Source organism: Mustela nigripes, chromosome 16 (genome assembly GCF_022355385.1).
Source record: "Mustela nigripes isolate SB6536 chromosome 16, MUSNIG.SB6536, whole genome shotgun sequence".
Lineage (NCBI taxonomy): Eukaryota > Metazoa > Chordata > Mammalia > Carnivora > Mustelidae > Mustela > Mustela nigripes.
The window spans coordinates 34,821,025-34,845,645 of NC_081572.1; the positions used below are offsets into that span (position 1 = coordinate 34,821,025).

The window sequence follows — 24,621 nt, forward strand, 5'->3', positions numbered from 1 at the left end:
AAACAAGCAAAATAATATAAAAACAAACTTAAAGAAAATAGATTGATGGATACCAGAGGGGAAGGTGATCAGGAGGTGGGCAAAAATGGGTGAAGGCAGTCAATTTGATGGTGATGAACGGCAACTAGACTTTTGGTGGTAATCATTTTGTAGTACATACAGATGTCAAATTATAAGGTACACGTAAAACTAATATGTTATATACCAACTTTACCTCAATTAAAAGAAAAAAAATTTGGCATGTGGAAATATAGTCCCCATCCAAGATACCAATTACTAGATGAATAAAACATCACAAAAGATTAGCTAAGAAGATTTTTACTCTGGTAACAAAAAACAATTCACTGTAATGCTTCTAATATACTATTTCAATTAAAGATAACTTAAGATGTTTTATAATTACATTTTAGTTCCATTTCGAGGCAAATAGACAAACTCATGAGTTTTTTCTTTTATGTGAATCTTATTATCTGATTACTGCTATTTGCATTAACAAACAATAATGCGAAAGTAATGCGTTTCTGTGGGATTTTTTTTTTTTTTGTCCCACAAAGAGAAAAAACTAAAAGAAAGAGAAAAGCACGTGATTCATATATATTAAAAAAAAAAAAAAAAAGATTTAACCAGCAGAGTGAAAATAAGTAGATTACATGGACATATCAGAAATTATGTAGGATATACACATTCAGAAATAATTTTTTCCAGGGGTGCCTGGCTGGCTCAGTGGGTTAAAGCCTCTGCCTTCAGCTCAGGTCATGATCCCAGGCCCTGCATCAGACTCTGCTTGGCAGGGAGCCTGCTTCCCTTCCTCTCTCTCTCTGTGCCTCTCTGCCTACTTGTAATCTGTATCTATCAAATAAATGAATAAAAATCTTTAAAAAAAAAAAAAAGAATTTTTTCCAATTCTCAAATTGTGAGAAAAAAATTTTTTTAAATACTGCAAATTAATCTTTAATGAAATGACTCCCTCTTTTTAGAATAATTATGGAGAATTCTGGCATATGCTATAGCTAAATTTTAAAATGAAAATTATTATATACATGGTATTTCAAATACTGTTTCATAAAAGATAGGCAAAGAATGTACTTTATAAAGACCTAAATGTGATTTAAGCAACAATTAGATTGGAATTAAAATAAGGAAATGCATTTTCCAAGGAAATTTTCCATTAAAATACCATACAACTAAGACTAGTAATATATGTATTATTTTACTGTAGCTATGTCCTGCGGAATCTTTACTGTGCACTTGTCAAGGCTCTTAACATAGATGATCTCTACAGATTTCCTCGAACACTTCTTTTCTATAGAAAAGAAAATTGAGGCTACAGAAGTTAAATAAAATGGCAGCTCAAACAGTTAACCAATGAATGACAAAGCCAGAATTCAATACTAGAACTGTCTATCTCTAAAACCTGATTTCAACCGCCATCCAATACTGCCTTGTATTCTACTCCTGTTACTACTTGTGACCTCACACTTCATGAATTCAGAACACAGACATATACTGGGGCAGGGGGGAGTGTGTGGAATGAAGACTATAATAGTGTGTCCTAATAAATACTTAAATAAAATGACCATCAAAGCCATTTGCTGAACTCAAGCAAAAAAATGTAACTTACTGCCGACTGAAACCATGAAAAAGCCACAAATCAATTGTAACTCTTTTGTTTAGCGCTAAAACCTCAGACTGCAGTGATTATAAAACACATTAGCATTCCTCAATTATCAGCCAAACATTTGTTTCAATAATTCACAAGCAATGAGTTACACAAAGTCTGTTAGAGCGTTGTCAAGAAAGCCTCTGAAGGACCAACAAAATCAGGCGCCACTGTGTATTGATGTGAAAGCTGGCCAGGAAGCCTGATTAACCTCTGAGATGCCTCAGCTGCTATAATTACTCCATCAGGGCTAATGGAGATGCTCCCACTTAAACAGAGCTATCCCTTTATCAAAGGAATTCACTTTTCAGGTTTAAAGACTGGTTGTATACCCTCTCCATTGGCCCTTGAGCCTATTATTTCATGCTTTTATACTAATAAACAGGAATAAAACTAAAAGAACTGGAGCACATAGAAAGTGGGAAGAAGTGTACTAAGGAGACCACGGATGAAAGGAAAAGTCAATGTAAGAGAACTAGGAAAAAACTCCAGAAAGGGGGAAAACAGAGTAGTGTATTTCATAGTCAAAGGTTCATTATCATATGAAGAGTTATTGATAATTCTCACACACACACCAAGAAAACTTACAACTACCATTTTATTAGTGGACAAAAATTTAAACCCAAAATTTAACAGTTATCAAATCTGAACTTTGTATAGTAAGCAACAAGATAGCACTTTTAAAGCTCATTAACTTTCAAAACACGGTATGATGCAAGGGGTGAAAGGGGTACTGGATGTTTCCTGCACCAGTAAAGACCTTTGCTTCTAGAAGAAATTTGTTACCATGTTAGACTCAAACACACTGATAAGAACTAGTGTCCAGAAGAAATCCATATGTTATTCAATAATGTTCACATACCATATTTAGGTCCCTAAATCATCTCAGAGTAATTAGTCTTTAGATTTTAGCCAAAAGAGCCTGTACATACCTGATGACTTCCTCGATATGCCAAAAAGGATGAAAACTCAATAAAAATTAGAAATAAAAAAATCTAATTTGGCCAAATGGAGAATATTAAATTAGACTGAGTGTCTTCACAGTCTTTAGGAGCTAAAAAATTTTATTATATTCCTGACAGATCTTAACAAGAGTTATTCACAGAACTAAATTTTATCGTGTAGGAGAGCTGAATGTAAGACTTTACCAGGTAAGTCAGATAATCCACTCTGACCAAAAATTCAAATGAGCATGGTACTTATTCTGTTCTGTGTAGACAGATATGCCGAAGGGTCACTAGTCATCTTTAACCTTTCTCATGCCGTATCAGTTGTCTTCCCTGTCCATTAGTGCTAATGGTGCTGCTCTCACAAAAGCTGTTAGTTGTCATTAAGAAGTTATCAGATAACCAGGGAAAAAAGGAGGCATTTTTATTAAATCAATTTACCACACTGGGGGTAAAACACATTAAAAGGAAAAATCAAAGAGGACAGATGTATGGTAATTAGGAAATACATACCAAGATTTTATAAATGTATCAAAATAACCAATTTGAATTATTTCAGTATTAGACTTTTCCCCTTAACACTGCCACAGGGAATTCATCACCATTATATTCTAAGGAAAGCCACATAAATTATTTGGAAAAGCAAAGAGAAAAAAATCTAAAAGTATAAAGATTAATTTTAAGTGCTATTTAAAAATCCAGAAAATTTTAAAAGATCATTTCCTCTAAGGAGATTCAAGTACATATATAATTAATATATCTGTACTTACAACTATATGGTGAGACAAAAAATAAGAAAAAATTTAATAATTACTCCTTCCACATGACAAAGTTACTACCTTGTAGGATGTCCTATAAACAGCTGTCATCAGTGAGAGAAAAATACTAATGATTACTCTTTCAGAAAAAGTTATTTAATAAGCAATGTGAATATTTCAAGATTAGTATTTTCTTAAGGAGCACATGCTACACGGCTTTTTAAATATCTTCCATGTTCAACCTCAAAATAAATATATTACCTAGAAATTATAAAAATGGTAAGAAATTATAAGAAATTTTATTTTCTATTTCCAGTAATGGCAGGCTACGTAAATCAGGTCAGTCCTACCAATGAAAACAAGTAGGGTAACTGGGGAGAATTTTTTTTTTCAACTCTGCTTAAAGGTACTAAATATTTAACAAGATAGTAAAGAGTTACTAGATCCAAATCCAAGAGAACAAGAAAATCCAGACATGTAAGCAGGATAGTTAGGCCTAGAAGTATCTAATGATTCTAGGAAAGGCTTCTGAGAGACTGAGTGGTGCTTTTGATGGACTTCTGATACTAGGTGGTCATGTGCAAGGGGGTCTACCTGGTGACTTTACCTCCATGTTTTTTGCTTAAGACACACAGGAGTATTATACAACAATGATAAGAGTAAACCTGTAGTAATCAGGCTCTCATAGCTATTTCAGCTAAGCTTTACTTAAATAATTTAAGTAATTCAACCCCTGAAATCTTAGCATTACAGGATCCAAGACTGATAGTGCCACAGAACTGTGGTGTCTCAAACTCAAAATTGTTTCTAAAGATTTTTAAAATAAATTCTGGCAAACAAAGAGTCATGCTATCATTGGTGAGAACCAGCAAAAATAATAAACAATAAAAATACCCCCAAAAAAAGCCAGACACTGGAGATATCAGAAATAGACTTTAAAATAACTATGTTTTCTACATTTAAACAATTTGGTACCTTGAGAAAAAACTGAACTCTAGAGAACCAGAAACTATCACTATTTACTAAAAGATTTTATCAATGAATATATGTTTGATTTTATCAAACTTATTGTGTGTGTGTATATATATATATATATATATATATATTAAGATAATCATGTAATTGTTCTCTGTTATTCTGTTCACGTAGCAAATTTCATTAACTGATTTTGAGTAATAAGCCAGCCTGTATTGGAATTATCCCACTCGATTGTGACATTATCATTACAATATACTGTTTAATTTTTTTCTGCTAGTATTTTGTTTAGGATTTTTCATATTCATGAGTAAGACTACAGTTTTCCTCTTTCATAATATTCTTGTCAAGTTTCAGTATCAAGGTGATCCTGAATCATAAATCAAGATAAGGCACTATATGACTTTTTTATTTTATGGAAGTCTTTGTAATATTGCCATTGTTCACTCTTAAATCTTTTTTTTTAATAAGATTTTATTTATTTCTTTGTCAGAGAGAGAGAGAGCGAGCACATGCAGACAGAATGGCAGGAAGAGACAGAGAGAGAAGCAGGCTCCCCGCTGAGCAAGGAGCCCGTGCTGGGATCATGACCCAAGCCGAAGGCAGCCGCCCAACCAACTGAGCCACCCAGGCGTCCCATTGTTCACTCTTAAATGTTCCCATTCCCTGAAGAAGGTTTCTAGGTCTGAAGATCTGAGATTGTTCTTTTCTTAGTAAACTTTTATATTCCATTATACAGAAAAGTATGGGAATTATAAGTATACATCATGATGAATTTTCACAAGTGAATATGCTAATATACTGCAAATATAATACATCATGTAATAGTAACAAAGACAAAAAACATATTTATAATTATACTTCTTAATTAGAGAAGTCATTTTTATATACTTATCATGGGAACCTGGAACCATTTTATACCTCAGAAGGCTAATTTACCCACAAAGTTTCTTATATCTAATAACTTACTAGGAGAAATTATCCTTTGGGAGGTAAATGAGATTATTCTCAACTTACCAACCTTTCCTATAAAAAAAAATCCACAAAGGAAGGATCATTCCATTTCTGGCAAAATTTTGGGAAAATAACTAAATACTACACACTGATACTAAATACCAAATACCAAATTAATTTAATATTTTAAAAGAAATCTCAAAATATTCATGCTAACACAGGAATCCACAAGTACATAAACATTATATAAGAAAAATATTTTTAAAAATATTTCATGGCATGGGGCACCTGGGTGACTCAGTAAGTTAAGCGTCTGCCTTCAACTCAGGCCTTGATCCCAAGGTCCTGGGATCAAGCTTCACATCAGGCTCCCTGCTCATTGGGGAGCCTGTCTCTCCCTCTCCTTCTGCCCCTCCCCCTGCTCCTGCTTTTTCTCCCTCTCAAATAAATAAAGTCTTCAAAAAATATTTCATATAAGTTACACACAAGATTTTTTTAAAAGGCAATATATAGGGACACCTGGGTGGAACAGTCAGTTAAGCAACCAGACTCTTGTTTTCGGGTCAGGTCATGATCTTAGGGCCATGGCATCAAGCCCCACCTCAGGATCTGCACTCAGCATGGAGTCTGCTTGAGACTCTCTCCCACTCCTTCTGTCCTTCTTCCCTCAAATAAATAAATCTTAAAAAAAAAAAAAAAAGCAATGTATAATATATGATTGGATTTAACTACTCACTAAGTCCAAAAAGACTGTCAAGAAATAGGTGACTTTAGGGGCACCTGGGTGGCTCAATGGGTTAAGCCTCTGCCTTCAGCTCAGGTCATGATCTTGGAGTCCTGGGATCGAGCCCTGGATCAGGCTCTCTGCTCAGCAGGGAGCCCGCCCCCCCCCCCCCCCCCCCCCGCCTACTTGTGATCTCTGTCAAATAAATAAATAAAATCTTTAAAAAAAAAAAAAGAAAAGAAAAATAGGTGACTTTACAGATGGCTAACAAACACATGGAAAGATGCTCAACATCACTCAACATCTGTGAAATACAAATCAAAACTACAATGAGATACCATTTCACACCAGTCAGAATGACTAAAATTAACAACACAGAAAACAACAGGTGTTGACGAGGATGCAGAGAAAAGGGAACCCTCTTAACACTGTTGGTGGGAATGCAAACTGATGCAGCCCCTCTGGAAAACAGTACTGAGGTTCCTCAAAAAGTTAAAAATGGAACTGCCCTATGACCCAGCAACTGCAGTACTAGGTATTTATCCAAATAACACAAAAATACTAGTTTGAAGGGACACATGCACCCCAATGTTGCTAGTAGCATTATCAACAACACCCAAATTACGGAAAGAGCCCAAATGTCCATCAACTAATGAATGAATAAAGAAGATGTGGAACATATGCACAACGGAATATTACTCAGCCATAAAAAAGAATAAATCTCGCTATTTGCAGTGAGGTGGATGGAACTAGAGAGTATTTTGCTAAGTGAAATAAGTCAGAGAAAGACAAATGCCATACGAGTCCACTCATCTTTGGAATTTAAGAAACAAAACAAATGAACATGGGGAAGGAAAAAAAAAAAAGAAGCAAACCAAGAAACAGACTCTTAACTATAAAGAACAAACTGCGGGTTACTGAAGGGGAGGTGGGGAGATGGAATAAATACACGATGGGTATTAAGGGCACTTGTGATGAGCACTGGGTATTGTATATGGGTGATGAATCCCTGAATTCTACAGCTGAAACCCATGTTGTACTGTATGTGAACTAATTGGAATTTAAATAAAAATAAGGAAGGAAAGGAGGGAGTGAAGGGAGGGAGAAAGAAAGGAAGGAAGGAAGGAAGAGAAGAAGGGAGGAGGAAAGGAAAAGAGGGGGGAAGGAAAGAAGGAAGAAAGGAAGGAAGGAAGGACTTTTTTATGTCCGTGGTTTTATTCTTCCTTCATTTTGTAAATTTAAAAACAGGAGCATTCATTTATAAACAGGAGCATTAAAATCCGACAAAAGCGAGTAAACAAAAATTAAATATTAACTACTTTATTCAAGAGTTAATGCCAGAATTTTATAAAATACTAGAGCTAACAGTGAATTTCAATCCATACCAATTTCATTAGGGGCCAACTGCCTACTGGAAATCAATGGGATTAAAGTATTCTCATCATAATTTCTGAGAGTTTAAATATGAGGACATGAACCTATCCCTTACAGTTCTCAATATGTGGTAGAGAAAAACTGGGGAGTTCACACTTGTTCTTCTCAGAGTCTATTAAGTCTAGCCTCATTCCAACATGTCCACATTCAGCTGACAGTTAAACAGCAAAATCGTTACTACATGAAGCAAGTCACTTTCCTTTTATGTAGGCACACAAACTTGTGACAGCAAAGCAGAGCTGAAAAGTTGTCCTTTATCACGTAAACTGAAAATTATTCAGGTAATAATACAATGAGCTAACCCAGTGAAAGTATACGGCACAGATAAATCCAAAAGGAGTCTAATACTTGAGAATTAGGTATCATTGGTATATTTTGTGGATCTATTATAAACTAACTAAATAACACTGATTACTGTCTCAGATTTCTCTCCTTTGAAATAACCATCATAATTCTTGCTTACACAAAGGAGAAAAGTAAACAATTTTTATGAAGATTCTAAAATCTAAAATACACAGTGATGTAAGCATAAAGGCATTCAGCATTTCCTTTCCATGCAAAAAACATGTAATGCTTTTCTCATCAAACCTAGGAACACATTCTAAAGTCCATCATGTAAGCACTTGTGATCAATCTTGAAGTATTTTTGTATTTGTTTTACATAAAACAGAGTGACCTTTCATTCCCTCCCTGTGGTTTGCTTTAAACTGTTGTCCTTTTCTGAATAGTTGTGTTTTTTATTACATGCTGTCATTTAGATTCACTATGTCATCCCTATTATTAGAATTGTTTTGTTGTATACTTCACAATTCAAAAGGATAGTGATTATAAGAATACCTTATAATCAGCATAAAGTTCATGAGTCATCATCGAAATTAACCCTCACACACACAGAAAGAACTCATTTGCAAACACACAGGGGGCAGCCCTGTGACATGAAAGAGTCTTTGAATGTGCCAGGGGTTTGACTCAAATTTTCTTAAGGAATAATATTCTTTCTATGTCAAGAAGATTCATAAATGTTCAAAGACATGAAAGGATTCAGTATAGGTAGAATGATACAAAAAAAAAAAAAAAAAAAAAAAAAAAGAACCCAGAAGTCAGTACTGAAAACATGCAAAGCTTCTTTCACAAGTGTTAGTAATTAGGTAAAAAAGACTTTAATCAAGCTAAAAGACTTAAAATTTAAAATTTAAAAATTTAAATTAGAATTTAAAATTTTAAGTTGGATGAACACAGGGACGCCTGGGTGACTTAGTTGGTTAAGCAGCTGCCTTCAGCTTAGGTCACAATCCCAGAGTCCTGGGTTCAAGTCCTGCATTGGGCTCCTTGTTTAGCAGGGAGCCTGCTTCTCTCTCTGCCTGCTCTGTCTGCTGTTCCCCCTGCTTGTGCTCTCTCCCTCTGATAATTAAATAAATAAAATCTTTAAAAAAAAAAAACGAAGCTAAAACTAGATGAACACAAACCCTATAATCATTGCAAGAGAAAATAATATATTATTTATGAACCTTAAGAGATTAAATACCTAATCATTTAGTCATCAATCCTCATGAGTGGCAAAATAATTCTAACTTACTTAAGTTTATTCCGTATTTGTGAATGAAAAGGGAAGGAGTCATTTCAATACAACTCAGCAGAGAAACCTGATAGTTACTCCACAAAATCACATCTCCCAGGGACTATTTGATACTCACTTTAGCAGCACTAATGACTGTGGCAGTGTAAGACTGAATGTTGTCTCCACAGGCTCCACCACGGGACTGATGACATCGAATGAGCTGGAAAAAGAGAGACAGAAAGAAGCCAGAGAGTCATTTCTCTTAAACTGTTTAACTCTGCAGACTATTAGGATAGGGCTTATTTACCGTGCAGCATGGTGGTGGTGGGTGGGAATGTTTGTACAAGTGTTTCAGACAAACAGCTAAAAGCTCTGCTGAGACACTTTTCCCCCGTTTTATAATCTACTGGTGCCACTCAGGCAGTTTCATGCTCAAATACAATTTTTAATTACAAGATGAATAGTCTTTAAGAATTCATAAACTCTGAAATTGTAGTATTAGGATCTGGCCATCTTTCCACAAATAAATTTCGTAACATAATCAAAGGACTTAGACTTGACTTCTAACATTAAATATTTAACATGCTAGCAAATTGGAAGCTCTATCCTCTTAATTCCTACAGAACGATTGTAAAAGATAACCAAAAAAAAAAAAAAAGAAAAGAAAAAGAAAGAAAGAGAGAACAAGAGAGAGATGAAAGAATATGTCATATTTCCATTTTCAATTAAGTCAGTGGAAAAGTGAGTGGTACAAATTGTGCATAAAACCACCACGACACACAGAGTAGTTGTCCACTTCAGAGGGCTTACTAGTATTACCATTAGAATGAAAAAGACATGCCTGTACTCATGACTGACATAAATAAATCAACCTGTCAATTTTCAAAGTGAATCACTAATTTAACATGCACAACTGTCTCCTGTGCTAAGCAACACACCAGGATTAAATTCCCCACTGCTCCTATACACTTCCTAAATTTAGGTTTTCTTAAAACAAAGCAGAAAAGCACTCATTAGCCAGATTTTTACATTGAAAATTTTTTAAAAATAGAATGACAGTAGTAGAATACTAGAACAGCTCCACATTGGGTTATAGACTATTTAAAAGGCCTACAGAATTCAGATAGAATCTTCCTCTTCCAAAACATAAAAACAAAAAATGCTTATATAATTTAAAACATGGTCACTTGATAAATATCAATACATAAGCTTTTCTGTTCTTTTATTCTAAAATCAAAATTTTGAGGGTGCCTGGGTGGTTCAGTCAGTTAGGCACCTGCTATTGGCTTGAGTCATGATCCTGGAGTCCCGGGATAGAGTCCCGGGATTGAGTCCCGCAAAAGACTCCCTGCTCAGTGGGGAGTCTGCTTTTCCCTCTGACCCTTTCCCCTCTGGTGCTCTCTCACTCTCTCTTCCAAGTGAAAAAATAAAAAATCTTTAAAAAAAAAAAAGAAGAAGAAGAGGAAGAAGAAAAAAATCAAAATTTTCTTCATCACTGACACTGTATTAAAAAACAGTTCCTCAGGGCGCCTGGGTGGCTCAGTGGGTTAAAGCCTCTGCCTTTGGCTCAGGTCATGATGCCAGGGTCCTGGGATCGAGCCCCACATCGGGCTCTCTGCTCAGCAGGGAGCCTGCTTCCCTTCCTCTCTTTCTTCCTGCCTCTCTGACTACTTGTGATCTCTGTCTGTCAAATAAATAAATAAAAATCTTTTAAAAAATAAAATAAAATAAATAAAATTAAAAAACAATTCCTCAAAGCAATAATAATATGTTAGAATGGAATATCTTTAAAAGTCTGATAGGAGATGTATAGCTGGCACATGAAATGGCTGCTGACGCAGATTCCAAGGTCAGCAGTGAGGAATTTTCCAAATGACAGGTGATGACAAATGTGGTTTCGAATAGGGGAAAACAGAGTTCAAAAGTGATTGTTTTAGGGACACCTGGGTGGTTCAGTCGGTTAAGTGTCTGCCTTCGGTTCAGGTCATGATCCCTGGGTCCTGGGATGGAGTCCCACATTGGGCTCCCTGCTCAGCAGGGAGCCTGCTTCTCCCTGTCCCTCTGCCTGACACTCCCCCTGCTTATGCTCTCTTCTCTCGCTCTCTCTCAAATAAATAAATTGTCTTAAGAAAAAGAAAGAAAGAAAAGAAAGAAAGAGAGGAAGAGATCGTTTTAACTAATAAAAAGTAACCCTTTCACTCACTCACTCATTCATTTGTTCATTCATAAGTACATATTCAAAGAATTATGAAAGTTATCCCTCCACTACTTCCTGCTGCATGTGTAAGAAAAAAACATTATCTTAAGAAATACTACCATTTTTTTCTGTTTCAGGAATAATCAGGAATAAATCTACAAAAGCAAGCAATACCATCACTTTTTCAATTCAACTAAAACTGAGTCAGCATTTCTATATAAACATAATTAAGTCAGAACTTTTTGTTTAAAACTTTAGGCTCATTAGAAATTACATTTGTCATCTCAATTCATCAAAATTAAAGACAAATCAGAAATTTCTGTAGTGCAAACCTCTATAAAATGGATTAATTTCCAGGAAATGTAAGTTAAAAAGGCAACATACAAAAGAGCACATGTGTTATCTTTTGGAAAGAAAGGGAAATATAAATATATATAACATAGTGAAATATATTAGCATGTAAACAAAAAATAAATATAAAAAATATTTTTAAAATATTTAAGGGGCACCCAGGTGGCTCAGTCAGATAAGCATCAGACTCTTCGTTTCAGCTCAGGTCATGATCTCAGTGTCCTGAGATTGAGCCCCGCATCAGGTTCTACTCTCAATGTGGAGTCTGCTTGTCCCTCTCCCGCTGTTCCTCCCCTTTTCTCTCTCCCTCTCTCTCACTCTCTCATAAATAAATAAAGTCTTTAAAAATTATATCTCAAATGAAAACTGTAAAAACAATGAAGGAAGGCAGAAAGTGAGAAATAAAGGACAAACTAATCAAAATAATTTATCAGCACAGTATTTGCACATCTTCAGTTTGGGGCAGTAACAGGAATGGGCGTAAGTGCAAGAAAATCCTGAACTCTTTATTTGGATTGATATTTACAGTGTTGTGAGCAAGCAATTCTGTCATTACTTTTTCCATTATAGGAGTCAACAAAGAAGTAAATATGCTGATATCAGTCTCCCATGCAAAAAAAGGACATAAAAATGTGAGATGGAGGATGAAAGGAAAGAATCCTATGGAAATACCCATGTGTACCCTTCATTTCCAAAATTTGTGTGTAGATGCACAAGTATGTTTGTATATGTATATTTGCTGATTTATGTACATATAGAAGTATGTATGTAATATGCAGTGTTTCCAAACTTTGTCCACTGAAAGTGTCTAAAAGCAAAAACAGCCCCATAACTATGAGCACATCCACTGGACAAAGCTTAGTATCTAAAGCCATGGCCCATTAAAAGGAACAGGGGAATCAAGAAGTAGAGGATTCCAGGACTGACAACAGGGAAGATACTAGATGAACCTTAACTTATGATAGCAAGTAAGGTAATTTTTAAAAAATTTTAAGTAAAAACTTGATGAAGGCATGTCACCATGTCACAAGAACCAGCCTGAAGGGCTCTCCTTGGTCAATTGTGGGACAATTTGAAAACCACAATAATTAAGGACAAAAAAATTACACTATAAGAAATACAGAACAATATTCATATAGTATTCTAGCCAGAAATATATAATCTGAATATAATCAAGAGAAAACATAAAAAAAATCAAACTAAAAATCATTCTATTAAAAAAAGAGGGGGAGGTAAGGAGTAGTGGTAGTGGGCCATATTCTTCAAAATCATCGATGCTGAAAAAGACAAAGCAAGACTGTCAACTCTTACATATTAAAAGAATCTCAGGGGACATCCCAACAAAATATAATACCTTGTCCTAGCCTGGACCCTGAACTACAAAAAAAAAAAAAAAAAAAAAAAGCTCTACAAATGATATGATAGGGTTAATTGATAAAACTGGAATATGGATGGTAAAATAGCTAAAAGCATTTTCTCAAGATTAAATTGACTGATAACTTAAGTATTTAGGGGTAATGTGATACATGCAACTCACTCTGAAATAATACGAGTAAAAGGTACATGAGTGTGCTTTGTGGTATCTGTACTATATTTATTCTTAGAGCTTTTCTGTAAGCTTTCCTAGTTAAAAGTAAGTTTAAAGAGAAGCCCCGAAAAACAAACCCCTTGAAAACAGAACTACCCTACAACCCAGCATTTGCACTACTGGGGATTTACCCCAAAGACACAATTGTAGTAATCTGAAGGGGCACCTGCATCCCAGTATTTATAGCAGCAATGTCCACAATAGCCAAACTATGGAAAGAGCCCAGATGTCCATTGACAGATGAATGGATAAAGAAGATGGCATATAGGGCACCTGGGTGGCTCAGTGGGTTAAGCCGCTGCCTTCGGCTCAGGTCATGATCTCAGGGTCCTGGGATCGAGTCCCGCATCGGGCTCTCTGCTCAGCAGGGAGCCTGCTTCTCTCTCTCTCTCTGCCTGCCTCTCCGACTACTTGTGATTTCTCTCTGACAAATAAAAAAATAAAATTTTTAAAAAAAAAAAAAAAAAGAAGATGGCATATATATATATATATATATATATATATATATACATGCATATATATATATATATATATGCATGCAACGGAATATTACTCAACTAGCAAAAAAAAAAATGAAATCTTGCCATTTGCAACAACATGGGTGGAAAGAGAGGGTATTATGCTAAACGAAATAAGTCAATCAGAGAAGGACAATTATCGTATGATCTCACTAATATATGGAATTTGAGAAACAAAGCAGAGGATCATAGGGGAGGAGAGAAAAAAATGAAACAAGATGAAACCAGAGAGGGAGACAAACCGTAAGAGACTCTTAATCTCAAGAAACAAACAGGGTTGCTGGAGGTGAGGAGCTTGGGGGGATGAGGTAATGGGGTGTTGGACATTAAGGAGGGCATGTGATGTAAGGAGCACTGGGTATTATATAAGACTGATGAATCACTGACCTCTACCTCTAAAACTAATAATACATGCTAATTTACTGAATTTAAATTTAAAAACTAATTTAAAAAAAAGAGAAAAACAAACCCAATCAGTATATAATGGCCTCTTTCTTTATGACTTAATTTTATTTTTTTATTTATTTAAAGTTTTAATTTAAATTCCAGTTAGTTAATATATAGTGTAACATTAGTTTCAGATGTACAATTTAGTGATTCAACACTTCCATACAACACCTGGTGCTCATCACAAGTGCCCTCCTTAATTCTCACCACCTATCTACCCCATCCCTTTACCCACCTCACCTCTGGTAACCATCAATTTGTTCTCTAGAGTTAAGAGTCCTTTTCTTGGTTTGCCTCTCTTTTTTCTCCACTATGCTCATTTGTTTTGTTTCTTAAATTCCACACATGAGTGAAGTCATATGGTATCTGTCTTTCTCTGACTGACTTATTTTGCTTAGCATAATACTCTCTACTCCATCCACATCACCGCAAATGGCGAGATTTAGTTTTCGTTATGGCTAATATTCCATTGTGTATGTATGTATGTATGTATATATGTATGTGTGTATATACATGTATATCTATATAGATATATCACATCTTTTTTTTTAAGACTTTTATCTATTCATTTGACAGAGATCACAAGGGGGCAGAGAGTTAGGCAGAGAGAGAGGAGGAAGCAGGCTCCCCATCGAGCAGAGAGCCCAATGCAGGGCCTGATCCCAGGACCACGACCTGGGCCAAAGGCAGAGGCCTTAACCCACTGAGCCACCCAGGCGCCCCATATCACATCTTCTTTATCCATTCCTTGGTTATTGGAATTGGACTATTTCCATAATTTGGTTATTAATATTGGGGTACATGTATCCTTCTGAATTAGTATTCTTGTATTCTTTGGGTAAATACACAGTAGTGCAATTGCTAGATTGTAAGGTAATTCTATTTTTAATTTTTAACTCCATACTGTTTTCCAGAGTGGCTATACCAGTTTTATTCCCACCAGTACTGCTATAAGTTCCCCTTTCTCCACATCCTCACCAACACCTATTGTTTCTTGTGTTGCTGATGATAGCCATTCTGACAAGTGTGAGGTGAGATCACATTGTAGTTTTGATTTGTATCTCCCTAATCATCAAGGATGTTGGGCATCTTTTCATGTGTCTCTTGGCTATCTGTATGTCTTTGGAGAAATGTTCATTCATGTCTTCTGCCCATTTTAACAAGATTATTCACTTTGGGGGTGTTGAGTTGTCTGAATTCTTTATATATTTTGGATACTGACCCTTTATCAGATATGTCATATGCAAATATCCTCCTCCATTCCATAGGTTGCCTTTTAGTTTTACTGATTGTTTCCTTCACTGTGCTGAAGTTATTTTTATCTTGAGGAAATTCCAATAATTTATTTTTGCTTTTGTTTCCCTTGCCTCAGGTGACATATCTAATAAGAGGTTGCTATGGCTGATGTCAAAGAAGTTACTGCCTGTGTTCTCCTTTAGGATTTTCTTGGTTTCCTGACTCATATTTAAGTCTTTTTAAAAAATTATTGTTAAAATATATTATTTGTTTCATGGGTACATGTATGTGATTCATCAATCCTACACAATACATAGCACTCACCACAATACATACCCTCCCCAATGTCTATCACCCAGCCACCCCACCGCACCCAGCCACCCCAACTCCCCTACCTGTCCTCTGCTCCCGCTACCCTCAGGTTGTTTCCTGAGATTACGGATCTCTTATGGTTTGTTTGCCTCTCTGGTTTCGTCTTGTTTCATGTTTTCCTCTCTTCCCCTATGATCCTCTGCTTTGTTTCTCAAATTCCACATATAAGTGAGATCATACGATAATTGTTTTTCTCTGACTGACTTACTTCGCTTAGCATAATACCCTCTCTTTCCATCTATGTTGTTGCAAATGGCAAGATTTCTTTTTTTTTTTTTTGCTGGTTGAGTAGTATTTCATGTTATATGTGTGTGTGTGTGTATATATATATACATATATATGTATGTATGTATAGGAAACGTACATACATATATGCATATATGTACATATAGATATATCTATGTATGTGTGTAATATATACATATATATACACACACACACACACACTACATCTTCTTCATCCATTCATCTGTTGATGGACATCTGGGCTCTTTCAATAGTTTGGTGATTGTGGACATTGCTGCTATAAACCCTGGGATGCAGGGGCTCCTTCAGATTACTACATTTGTATCTTTGGGGTAAATCTCCAGTAGTACAAATGCTGAGTTATACGGTAGCTCTATTTTCAACTTTTTGAGGAACCTCCATACTGTTTTCCAGAGTGGCTGCACCAGCTTGCATTCCCATATATAGCCTCTTGCTTAAAATTTTAGTCAAAGAGCATTTTCATTGAAAGAGATTGTTACTCTAAAATTTAATTAAATTTTGCAATTCCACACTTAGCCCAAAAACCAACGAACAGAAACTGTTAATAAATACTAGCATTTTTGTAAATACTATGGAAAGACATTTATCTAAAAATATTTCCTTCAAAGGATGGTATAGTTATCTGATTAGCAAACTCCTTATAAATGCCACTACACTTCTGTATGGAATGCTAGATATTAATGACACTTTACAAAGGCAAGACAAGCAAAACAACTGGCACACACCCACATATGCATCTATGAAGGGAGTTCCTTCTGCTAGAAAACAATAAGTAACTATTTGCATAACACCTACAATTCTAAATTGGTAGTTTCCCACGTGTGAGAATACATTTACAAGAGCCAAAAGACAATTTTTGCACATTCTTCTTGGATGTCTCCAGCACTCAAGGAAACGTATTACAGATATAAATATTAGAAGATATCATTATGTCACCACTGAATTGTATGCCTCGTCTTTTTTGAAAATGTTTTGAAAAGAGCTATTTTTATGAGATATACTAGAAATGGCATTATGACATTTAGTAAGACGTAAAATATCTGTAGCAAACAGAATTTTGGGAAAAGTATCAAGAAATTTATCTACAAAAATAACTTTCTTCAGGAGTTTCTTGATTTTGTGAATTCCAGAGATTTACATGCTCTATGGTTTCTCCAAATAATTATTGTACTTGCAATATTCAGACTTGTGTCAAAAATTCTTCAATAAATATTATTTCCTATTATTCTTAATATGTAATAATTATACAAGCAGGCTAAAATGAAATAAAAAACAATAATCTTCTCTGAAGTCTGTAATATTTTTTAGATTTCATTCTATATTCACATGCAGAGCACAATATGGTATAAAAAAGATTTCACTTTTTCTTTGCAAAAATTCAAATTTGTCTTTGGCTTTGAATTGGACATAAAAAAATTCTTCCATGTAATAACATAATATCTTCATTTACTATTATGACTGTAATAGATAAATGAAATTGATAAATAACTGGAAAATTCAACAAAATGTGATCACCTGTGATTTAATTATTAAGACAAATGGCTGAACCCCTGTTTAGATTTAGCTGTAGACACATAAAGTCAATTAAATTATTCTATGGCTCTGTTCCCAATATACCAATAAAAACAAAAGTCATCCCTGCCTCCTGATTTCTAGCTCCACAGAAACTACTAAGGTAATATCAATGTTGTGCCTAAGTTTAATGGAAAACTAAGGTTAGAAAATTAAGGTTGAGCCCAAATACTGTTCCTAAGCAATAAGGGAAATAGGATAACTACTGAGTGCCTGATTAAAATCGAAACCAAACCAAAGAAAACAAACTAGTAAGTTAAACATTCATTGTTGGTTGGTGATCACCTTTAGAAAACTCTTCAACACTTGCTCCATTACAAATAATCAAAACACGAGCCATGCCTTACCTTGTTTTCTGCATAAGCAAGCCAGCGGCTCCCAAGGGCAATAGGATTCATGTTGGGCCCTGGACAAGGATAGCAGCCTGAAAAATTTTAAATGGCAATACTGAGATATTTCTTAATAAATTTTTTTGGTACATCATATTTTGATGCCATAAAAACAAAACAGCCAAATGGTTTTATTTTTTCAAGTCTCACAAAAAATCCCCATAAAACCAATCATTATTTTAATAGCTAAGTGAAGTTCATTTTTTTCCCTTCTACAGTTTCCTTTTGGTTTGATGCTGTTCCAATAAGAAACAAATCTGGGAGGAACTGGTTATAACTTTTAGCAAAAATTGGGTATTTTATACAGTTATTCCTAGAACAAGAAAGAACAAGAACAAAAGGAAACAAAGTTTGGAAGTCAAGCAACAGTATTTAGAGAGGAAAGAGAAAGGATACAATTGGTTCAGAAATTTAAAGGCAAAAGATAATGAAGACATACACCTAAAAGGGAATATGATAAAATAGTCAGAAGAGAAAAACAGAACAAGTACTAAAGCAAGGACCAATGAAGCAAATTCACAAAGAGTGCTTCCATAGAAAGATGATGGAAAACTACACGCTCCTATGTATTTACATTAGGCACTCAATTTCTTTTTTCCTACTTTCAGTCCAGCCAGTAACAAACTAGTAGGAAGGACTGTCTCGTACTTCTCTCCTTTAAAGAATAATAAATCACGTAGTCGTGACAGTGAACACCATCACTGCATGGAAACTCCAATACCATCTTTCTGAACTCTACTAAACAAGGCTCAACATGATTCAGTCAAGTAAGTGATGTCTGTCTCCTAGAGGCTCTCCTCTCTGCTCCTGGCCAGGCCAATAAGGTCTTTGAGTCTAATGACAACATAAAAAGCCTAACTTAAAGAACTTCTGGCTTCTCATTCCACAAGTATCTGTTTAACATTTTTACAAATGTTTTCCTCTAAAAGGTACACTAGAGGATCAAACTGAAGTATTCTACTTTACAGTTTAGGTCCCAAGTTAGAATCTAAATTTATACAATCATGAGACAGACAAGATTCCATAACAATAATCTTTACTTCCACTAGCAAAATAGCCAAATTACACGAATCATATGAGCATAAGCACAAAAAAATAGCATCACCTGAAATGTAAACTGCACACTTGATAATTCCCTACCCAGCAGAAAGTCCTAGTGTATGTTACTGAGTTTAAGAGGAACAGAGTTATCAATGTATGATCATGTTTCATGCAAAAACATACTTAATAATAATAAAAAAAGAACAATAATGAACTACTTTAAGATTTACTTTCAATAATAAAAATAATTTACATGTTCTGTTAATATATTATTATTTTTAAATTTATTTTGTCTTTCGCCCACTTGATTAGAGGGGTATGTAAGAATTTGTGTTCACTGCTGAAATTCCACTGTGTAGAATAATACCTGAACACAGCTTAATAAATGTTTGAACAAATTAAGAAATGCACCTAAATTAATCAAAGCATGTTTATATGACACTGGCAAAAAGTCATCTACATAAAAAAGCTTTTCAAATACTCAATTAGTGTGCTCACCTAAAAGCCAAGTCTTTCATTTTAAACTATTTTTTAAAAAATAGGCATCTCTCTTAAACATGTATTACATGTTGGGGCACCTAGGTGGCTTAGTCAATTAAGCATCTAAGCCTTTGGCTCAGGTCATGATCTCAGGTCCTGGGATCAAGCCCCACTTCGGGCTCTCTGCTCAGTGGGGAGTCTTCCGCTTTTCCACCTTCTCCCTCTGCCCAACACCCTGCTCCTACTTTCTTGTTCAAATGAATAAATAAAATCTTTAAAACATACACACACACACACATGTATTAGATGCTTTCTGATTCAGAAAGTCTGTGTGCAGCAGTGATTGTCATCCTAAAATGCTAGTGTCATGGTGTTCATGGGCACTAAAAAAGCACACACCATTATTGGGCCCCTCACACAGTAGTTTTTTCTTTTTTTTCCTTTTCTTTTTCTTTTTTTGGCTTTTCTACATTTTAATTTTAGTTTTTAAGATAATACCATAGTAGAGAAATGCAACTGTTCTTTTTTTCTTACAGCATTTAATTTAAATTCAATTAGCCAACATACAGTCCATCATTAATTTTGATACAAGGTTAAATGATTCATCAGTTGCGCCTAACACCCATCACACACAGTTTTCATTTGAGCTCCTTCAATCACTACCTATTTTGAGTTTTCCTTTTTAAAGAAGGTAACTTCTAAAAAAGATAATGGCCCTAAGAATAAATATGTATGTCACGTGAAATACAAGGTATGAGCTTTCTAATATTTTACTCATCTTTTAAAAAAACTTTTATTTCAGGGTTTAAAGGGTTCTGTTGGGGATGTTTTGGATTTTGGGAAAACTGACCTATAGGTAACTATGATATTACTATATCCACTGAATGCACATTATGGACACATATTATAGATACATACAAAGGACAAAGCACACTAAATAGTACAAAGATAATACACTTTGACATATGTTCTACAGTATTTCACAGATTTCATTATTACACTCCCACTGAGCAACCTAATTCATATACACATTCCATAGATATTTTCAGAGCTGAAGAAATTAATATAAATATGGCCTACAGAAAACTTCCCCCTTTTAAATATTTTTTTTAATTTCCCCCCTTTTAATATGTCATGAAAAAAGAACCAAATGGGGGCACCTGGGTGACTCAGTGGGTTAAGCCTCTGCCTTCAGCTCAGGTCACGATCTCAGGGTCCTGGGATCGAGACCCACATGGGGCAGGGGGAGAGGCGGGGGGGTCTCTGCTCAGCAGGGAGCCTGCTTCCCCCTCCCCCTCTGCCTGCCTAACTGCTTGTGATCTCTCTGTCAAATAAATGTTTTTTTAAAGAACCAAATGAAAAACAGAAATAAATACTTGTGAACTGCAGCATTACATTAGAGGCAGCTAATCTCCTAAACTTTAAAGTCCATATAATCAAACTCTCAATCAATTCTGATATTCATCTCATCTCAATAGATCCTAGTAAGTATATCACTCCTTTCCAAATACTAGAAGATACTAAGGAAAAACGTAGTTCACAATTCTTCATCTCACTTTCTGAGTCATTGTTTTTAGAAACTCAGTGGACCTCAAGAATTATAGTGTATTAGAATGGAAGCAAATTGTTTTTCTACTCTCCAAAAAACATTTCACAGCTGGAATCAGCAGACCATCAGCCACTCAGCACTATCCCAACTTTACAAGAATGACTCCTTTAAAAATTAACCATTCCCTCCAGCTAAACTTTGAAAACAAGGGGGGTAAAAACCCAAATCTCTATAATACTATAACTAATACTAACATGTTTACAATGTTTGTGAAAAAAGCAAGAGAACTGGATTTTTTTTTAACTGAGATTTCCAAATTTAAATAAAGGTAAGATCCAAGAAAAGCACACTAAATGAAGGATTTCTCAGAAATATTTCAAAAGGCACAGGACAGTGATGCAACTTTAGATGGGATCCTCCCTTAAGGTTGGTCCCTAGTCAGGAAGTGACCTGAACCTATTTTGAAAAACAAAGGATTCAATTACTCTCTGCCACACTATGCCTAATTTTTCCTGGTGAAGACAACTCAAAAGATTACAGACTTTTTTTACAAAAACAGATATCTGCATTTACGGTCATCTGACTCTCAACAAGGATAGCAAAACAAGTCAATGGGGAAGAATAGTCTTCTCAACAAATGATGATGGGTCAACTGCATATTCATATCCCGAAGAATATAACCCTGACTTCACACTGCACACATAAATTAACTCGAAATGAAACCAAAGACTTAAATGAAAAAGTTAAAAGTACTACTCTCTTCCTCCGCTCTGCCTGCAGTGGTGGCAGCCATCCTCTACTTCACATCATGGCCGCCCTGAGACCTGTGGAGAAGCCCAAGATTGTTGAAAAAAGGACCAAGCAGTTCATTGACACCAGTCAGACCAATATGTCAAAATTAAGTTCGACTGGTGGAAATCCAGAGGCGTTGACAACAGGGTGCACAGAAGATTCAACGACCAGATCTTGATGCCCAATGATGGTAACGGGAGCAACAGGAAAACAAAGGACATACTGCCCAGTGGCTTCTGAAGTTCCTACTCCACAATGTCGCGTGGAACAAATCTTACTGTTCAGAGATTTCTCACAACGTCTCCTCCAAGAACCGCAAAGCCACCATGGAAAGAGAAGCCCAGCTGGCCATCAGAGTCACCAATCCCAATGCCAGGCTATGCAGCCAAAAAAATGAATAGACAGCTTATGTGCACATTGTATTTGTATTAAAACTATCAAAAATGTTAGAGTATTAACTTCTTGGAACAAAACATAGTGGTAAATCTTTACACTCTGAGATTAAGGAATGCTTTCTTAAGGGGCGCCTGGGTGGCTCAGTGGGTTAAGCCTCTGCCTTCAGCTCAGGTCATGATCTCAGGGTCCTGGGATCAAGCCCCACATTGGGCTCTCTGCTCAGCAGGGAGCCTGCTTTCTTTCCCCTTCCCTCTCTGCCTGCTGCTCTGCCTACTTGATCTCTCTCTGCCAAATAAATAAATAAAATCTTTAAAAAAAAAAAAAAAAGGAATGCTTTCTTAGCTATGGTACCAAAAGTACAAGTGATAAAAGAAAAAACTTATAAGGGCTCCTGGGTGGCTCAGTGGGTTAAGTGGCAGCCTTTTGCTCAGGTCATGATCCCAAGGTCCTGGGACTGAAAGCATGGAGCTTTCTGTTCAGAGGGGAATCTGCTTCTCCTTCTCCCTCTACCCCTCCCCACTTCTCTTTCTCTCTCAAATAAATGAAATCTTTTAAAAAAGAAAATAGGGCACCTGGGTGGCTCAGTGGGTTAAGCTGCTGCCTTCGGCTCAGGTCATGATCTCAGGGTCCTGGGATCGAGTCCCACATCAGGCTCTCTGCTCAGCAGGGAGCCTGCTTCTCTTCCTCTTTCTCTGCCTGCCTCTCTGCCTACTGTGATCTCTCTCTGTCAAATAAATAAATAAAATCTTAAAAAAAAATAAAAATAAAATAAAAAAGAAAATATATAAATTGGACTTCATCAAAACTCAAACATTTGTGCTTCAAAGGACATCACTAAGAAAGAGGAAAAACAGAATGGAGTTTTATAAAACATATGTCTGATAACTGACTTATATCCAAAATATAAACATAACTATTACAACTCAAGAAAGAAAACACAAATAACTCATAAATTCAAACAAAAAAGATATATGTTAGTGAATGAACACATGAAAAGATGCCCAATATCATTAGCCATCAAGAAAACGCAGATCAAAGGTATAATCAGATACCATTTCATGAGACATCAATAGGATGGGTATAGTTAAATGAAGGTAGTAACAATCAATAGTGGAAATGTGGAGAAATTGGAACTTTCATGCACCGCAGGTGGGAATGTAAAATGCAGTCCCTCTGCCTGGCAGCTCTTCCCATAGTTAAGGATAGAATTGCCATATAACTCAGCAATTCAACTCCTAGGTGCATACTCCAGAGAAATGAAAACATATGTCCATACAAATACTTACACCCAAGAGAATTAAAAATATATTGACCCTTGAACAACATGAGTTTGAACTACACAGATCCACTTATACAGGCTTTTTATAAAACAGTATTGTAGATATATTTTCTCTTATGATTTCTTTCTCCACATTTCTGGTAGTTGTATTTACTCATTATTTGTTTCTTTGTCCTTTAGTCTTATTAACATTTCTAGTTTTTTTTTAATATTTTATTTATTATATTTGTCAGAGAGTGAGAAGGAGAGAGCACAAGCAGGGGAAACAGCAGACAGAGGGAAAAGCAGGCTCCCCACTGAGCAAGGAGCCTGATGCAGGACTCGATCCCAGGATCATGACCTGAGCCAAAGGCAGACACCCAGCTGACTGAGCCACCCAGGCATCCCCCAAATATTTTTTTTAAAGAAGAACTGACAGATTCTACAACATCGATGAACTATAATTATCTATGTGCAGTAAAAGATACCAGTCACAAAAGATCACATATTCCATGCAGCCCAGGAAAAAAACTATGAACACTCTCCTCAGAAAGACATAGAAGCACATAAAATATTAGATATCACTTCAGGGATTTATTTGACTATCTTACAACTGATTAATGATCCTTTTAAAATTCCATGAGCATTCTGATTTATTTTTGCTTCATTTTTCATTTACATAAATATATCATGAATTTTTTTAAAGAATTATTCATTTATCTGAGAGAGAGAGAGAAAACATGTATGCATGGGGGAAGGGCAAAGGGAGAAGGAGAGAGAGAATCTCAAGCAGACTGCCCACTGAGCACAGAATCCAATGTGGGGCTTGATCTCATGACCCTGAGATCATGAACTAAGCCAAAATCAAGAGTTGGACACTTAACTAACTGAGCCACACAGGCACCCCAAGCATATCATGAATTTAAGAGTACAGCCAGTGTGAGGTTCAATGGGTAGGGAATTATGTTGAGAGAACAGGAAAATTACAAGTGATTTCATTGCATACACATTCATTAAGTGTCCACCATGTTCCAGTGCCTGCCCAGGCTGTGAAAAACGTTATGGCAATATACAGATGGGAACCCAAAAGAATAGGAATAGATTTGACTTCAACTTGGACTGGGCTTAGACCTCACATTCACCTGCCAATCTCTCCTA

General features: G+C 35.7%; 1 protein-coding gene across 8 annotated transcripts in view; it reads right to left on the minus strand.

Annotated features, from left to right (window-relative positions):
- Positions 1 to 24,621, minus strand: part of BCAS3 (BCAS3 microtubule associated cell migration factor) — a 592,158-nt gene that overhangs the window by 411,961 nt on the left and 155,576 nt on the right. For all 8 annotated transcript variants that reach the window (XM_059378918.1, XM_059378915.1, XM_059378916.1 and 5 more), the window contains exons 10-11: positions 17,906 to 17,982; positions 9,147 to 9,230 (exon numbers count right to left, since the gene is read on the minus strand). In XM_059378918.1, coding sequence (XP_059234901.1) covers positions 9,147 to 9,230; positions 17,906 to 17,982 — 161 coding nt within the window. The remainder of the gene's footprint in view (positions 1 to 9,146; positions 9,231 to 17,905; positions 17,983 to 24,621) is intronic.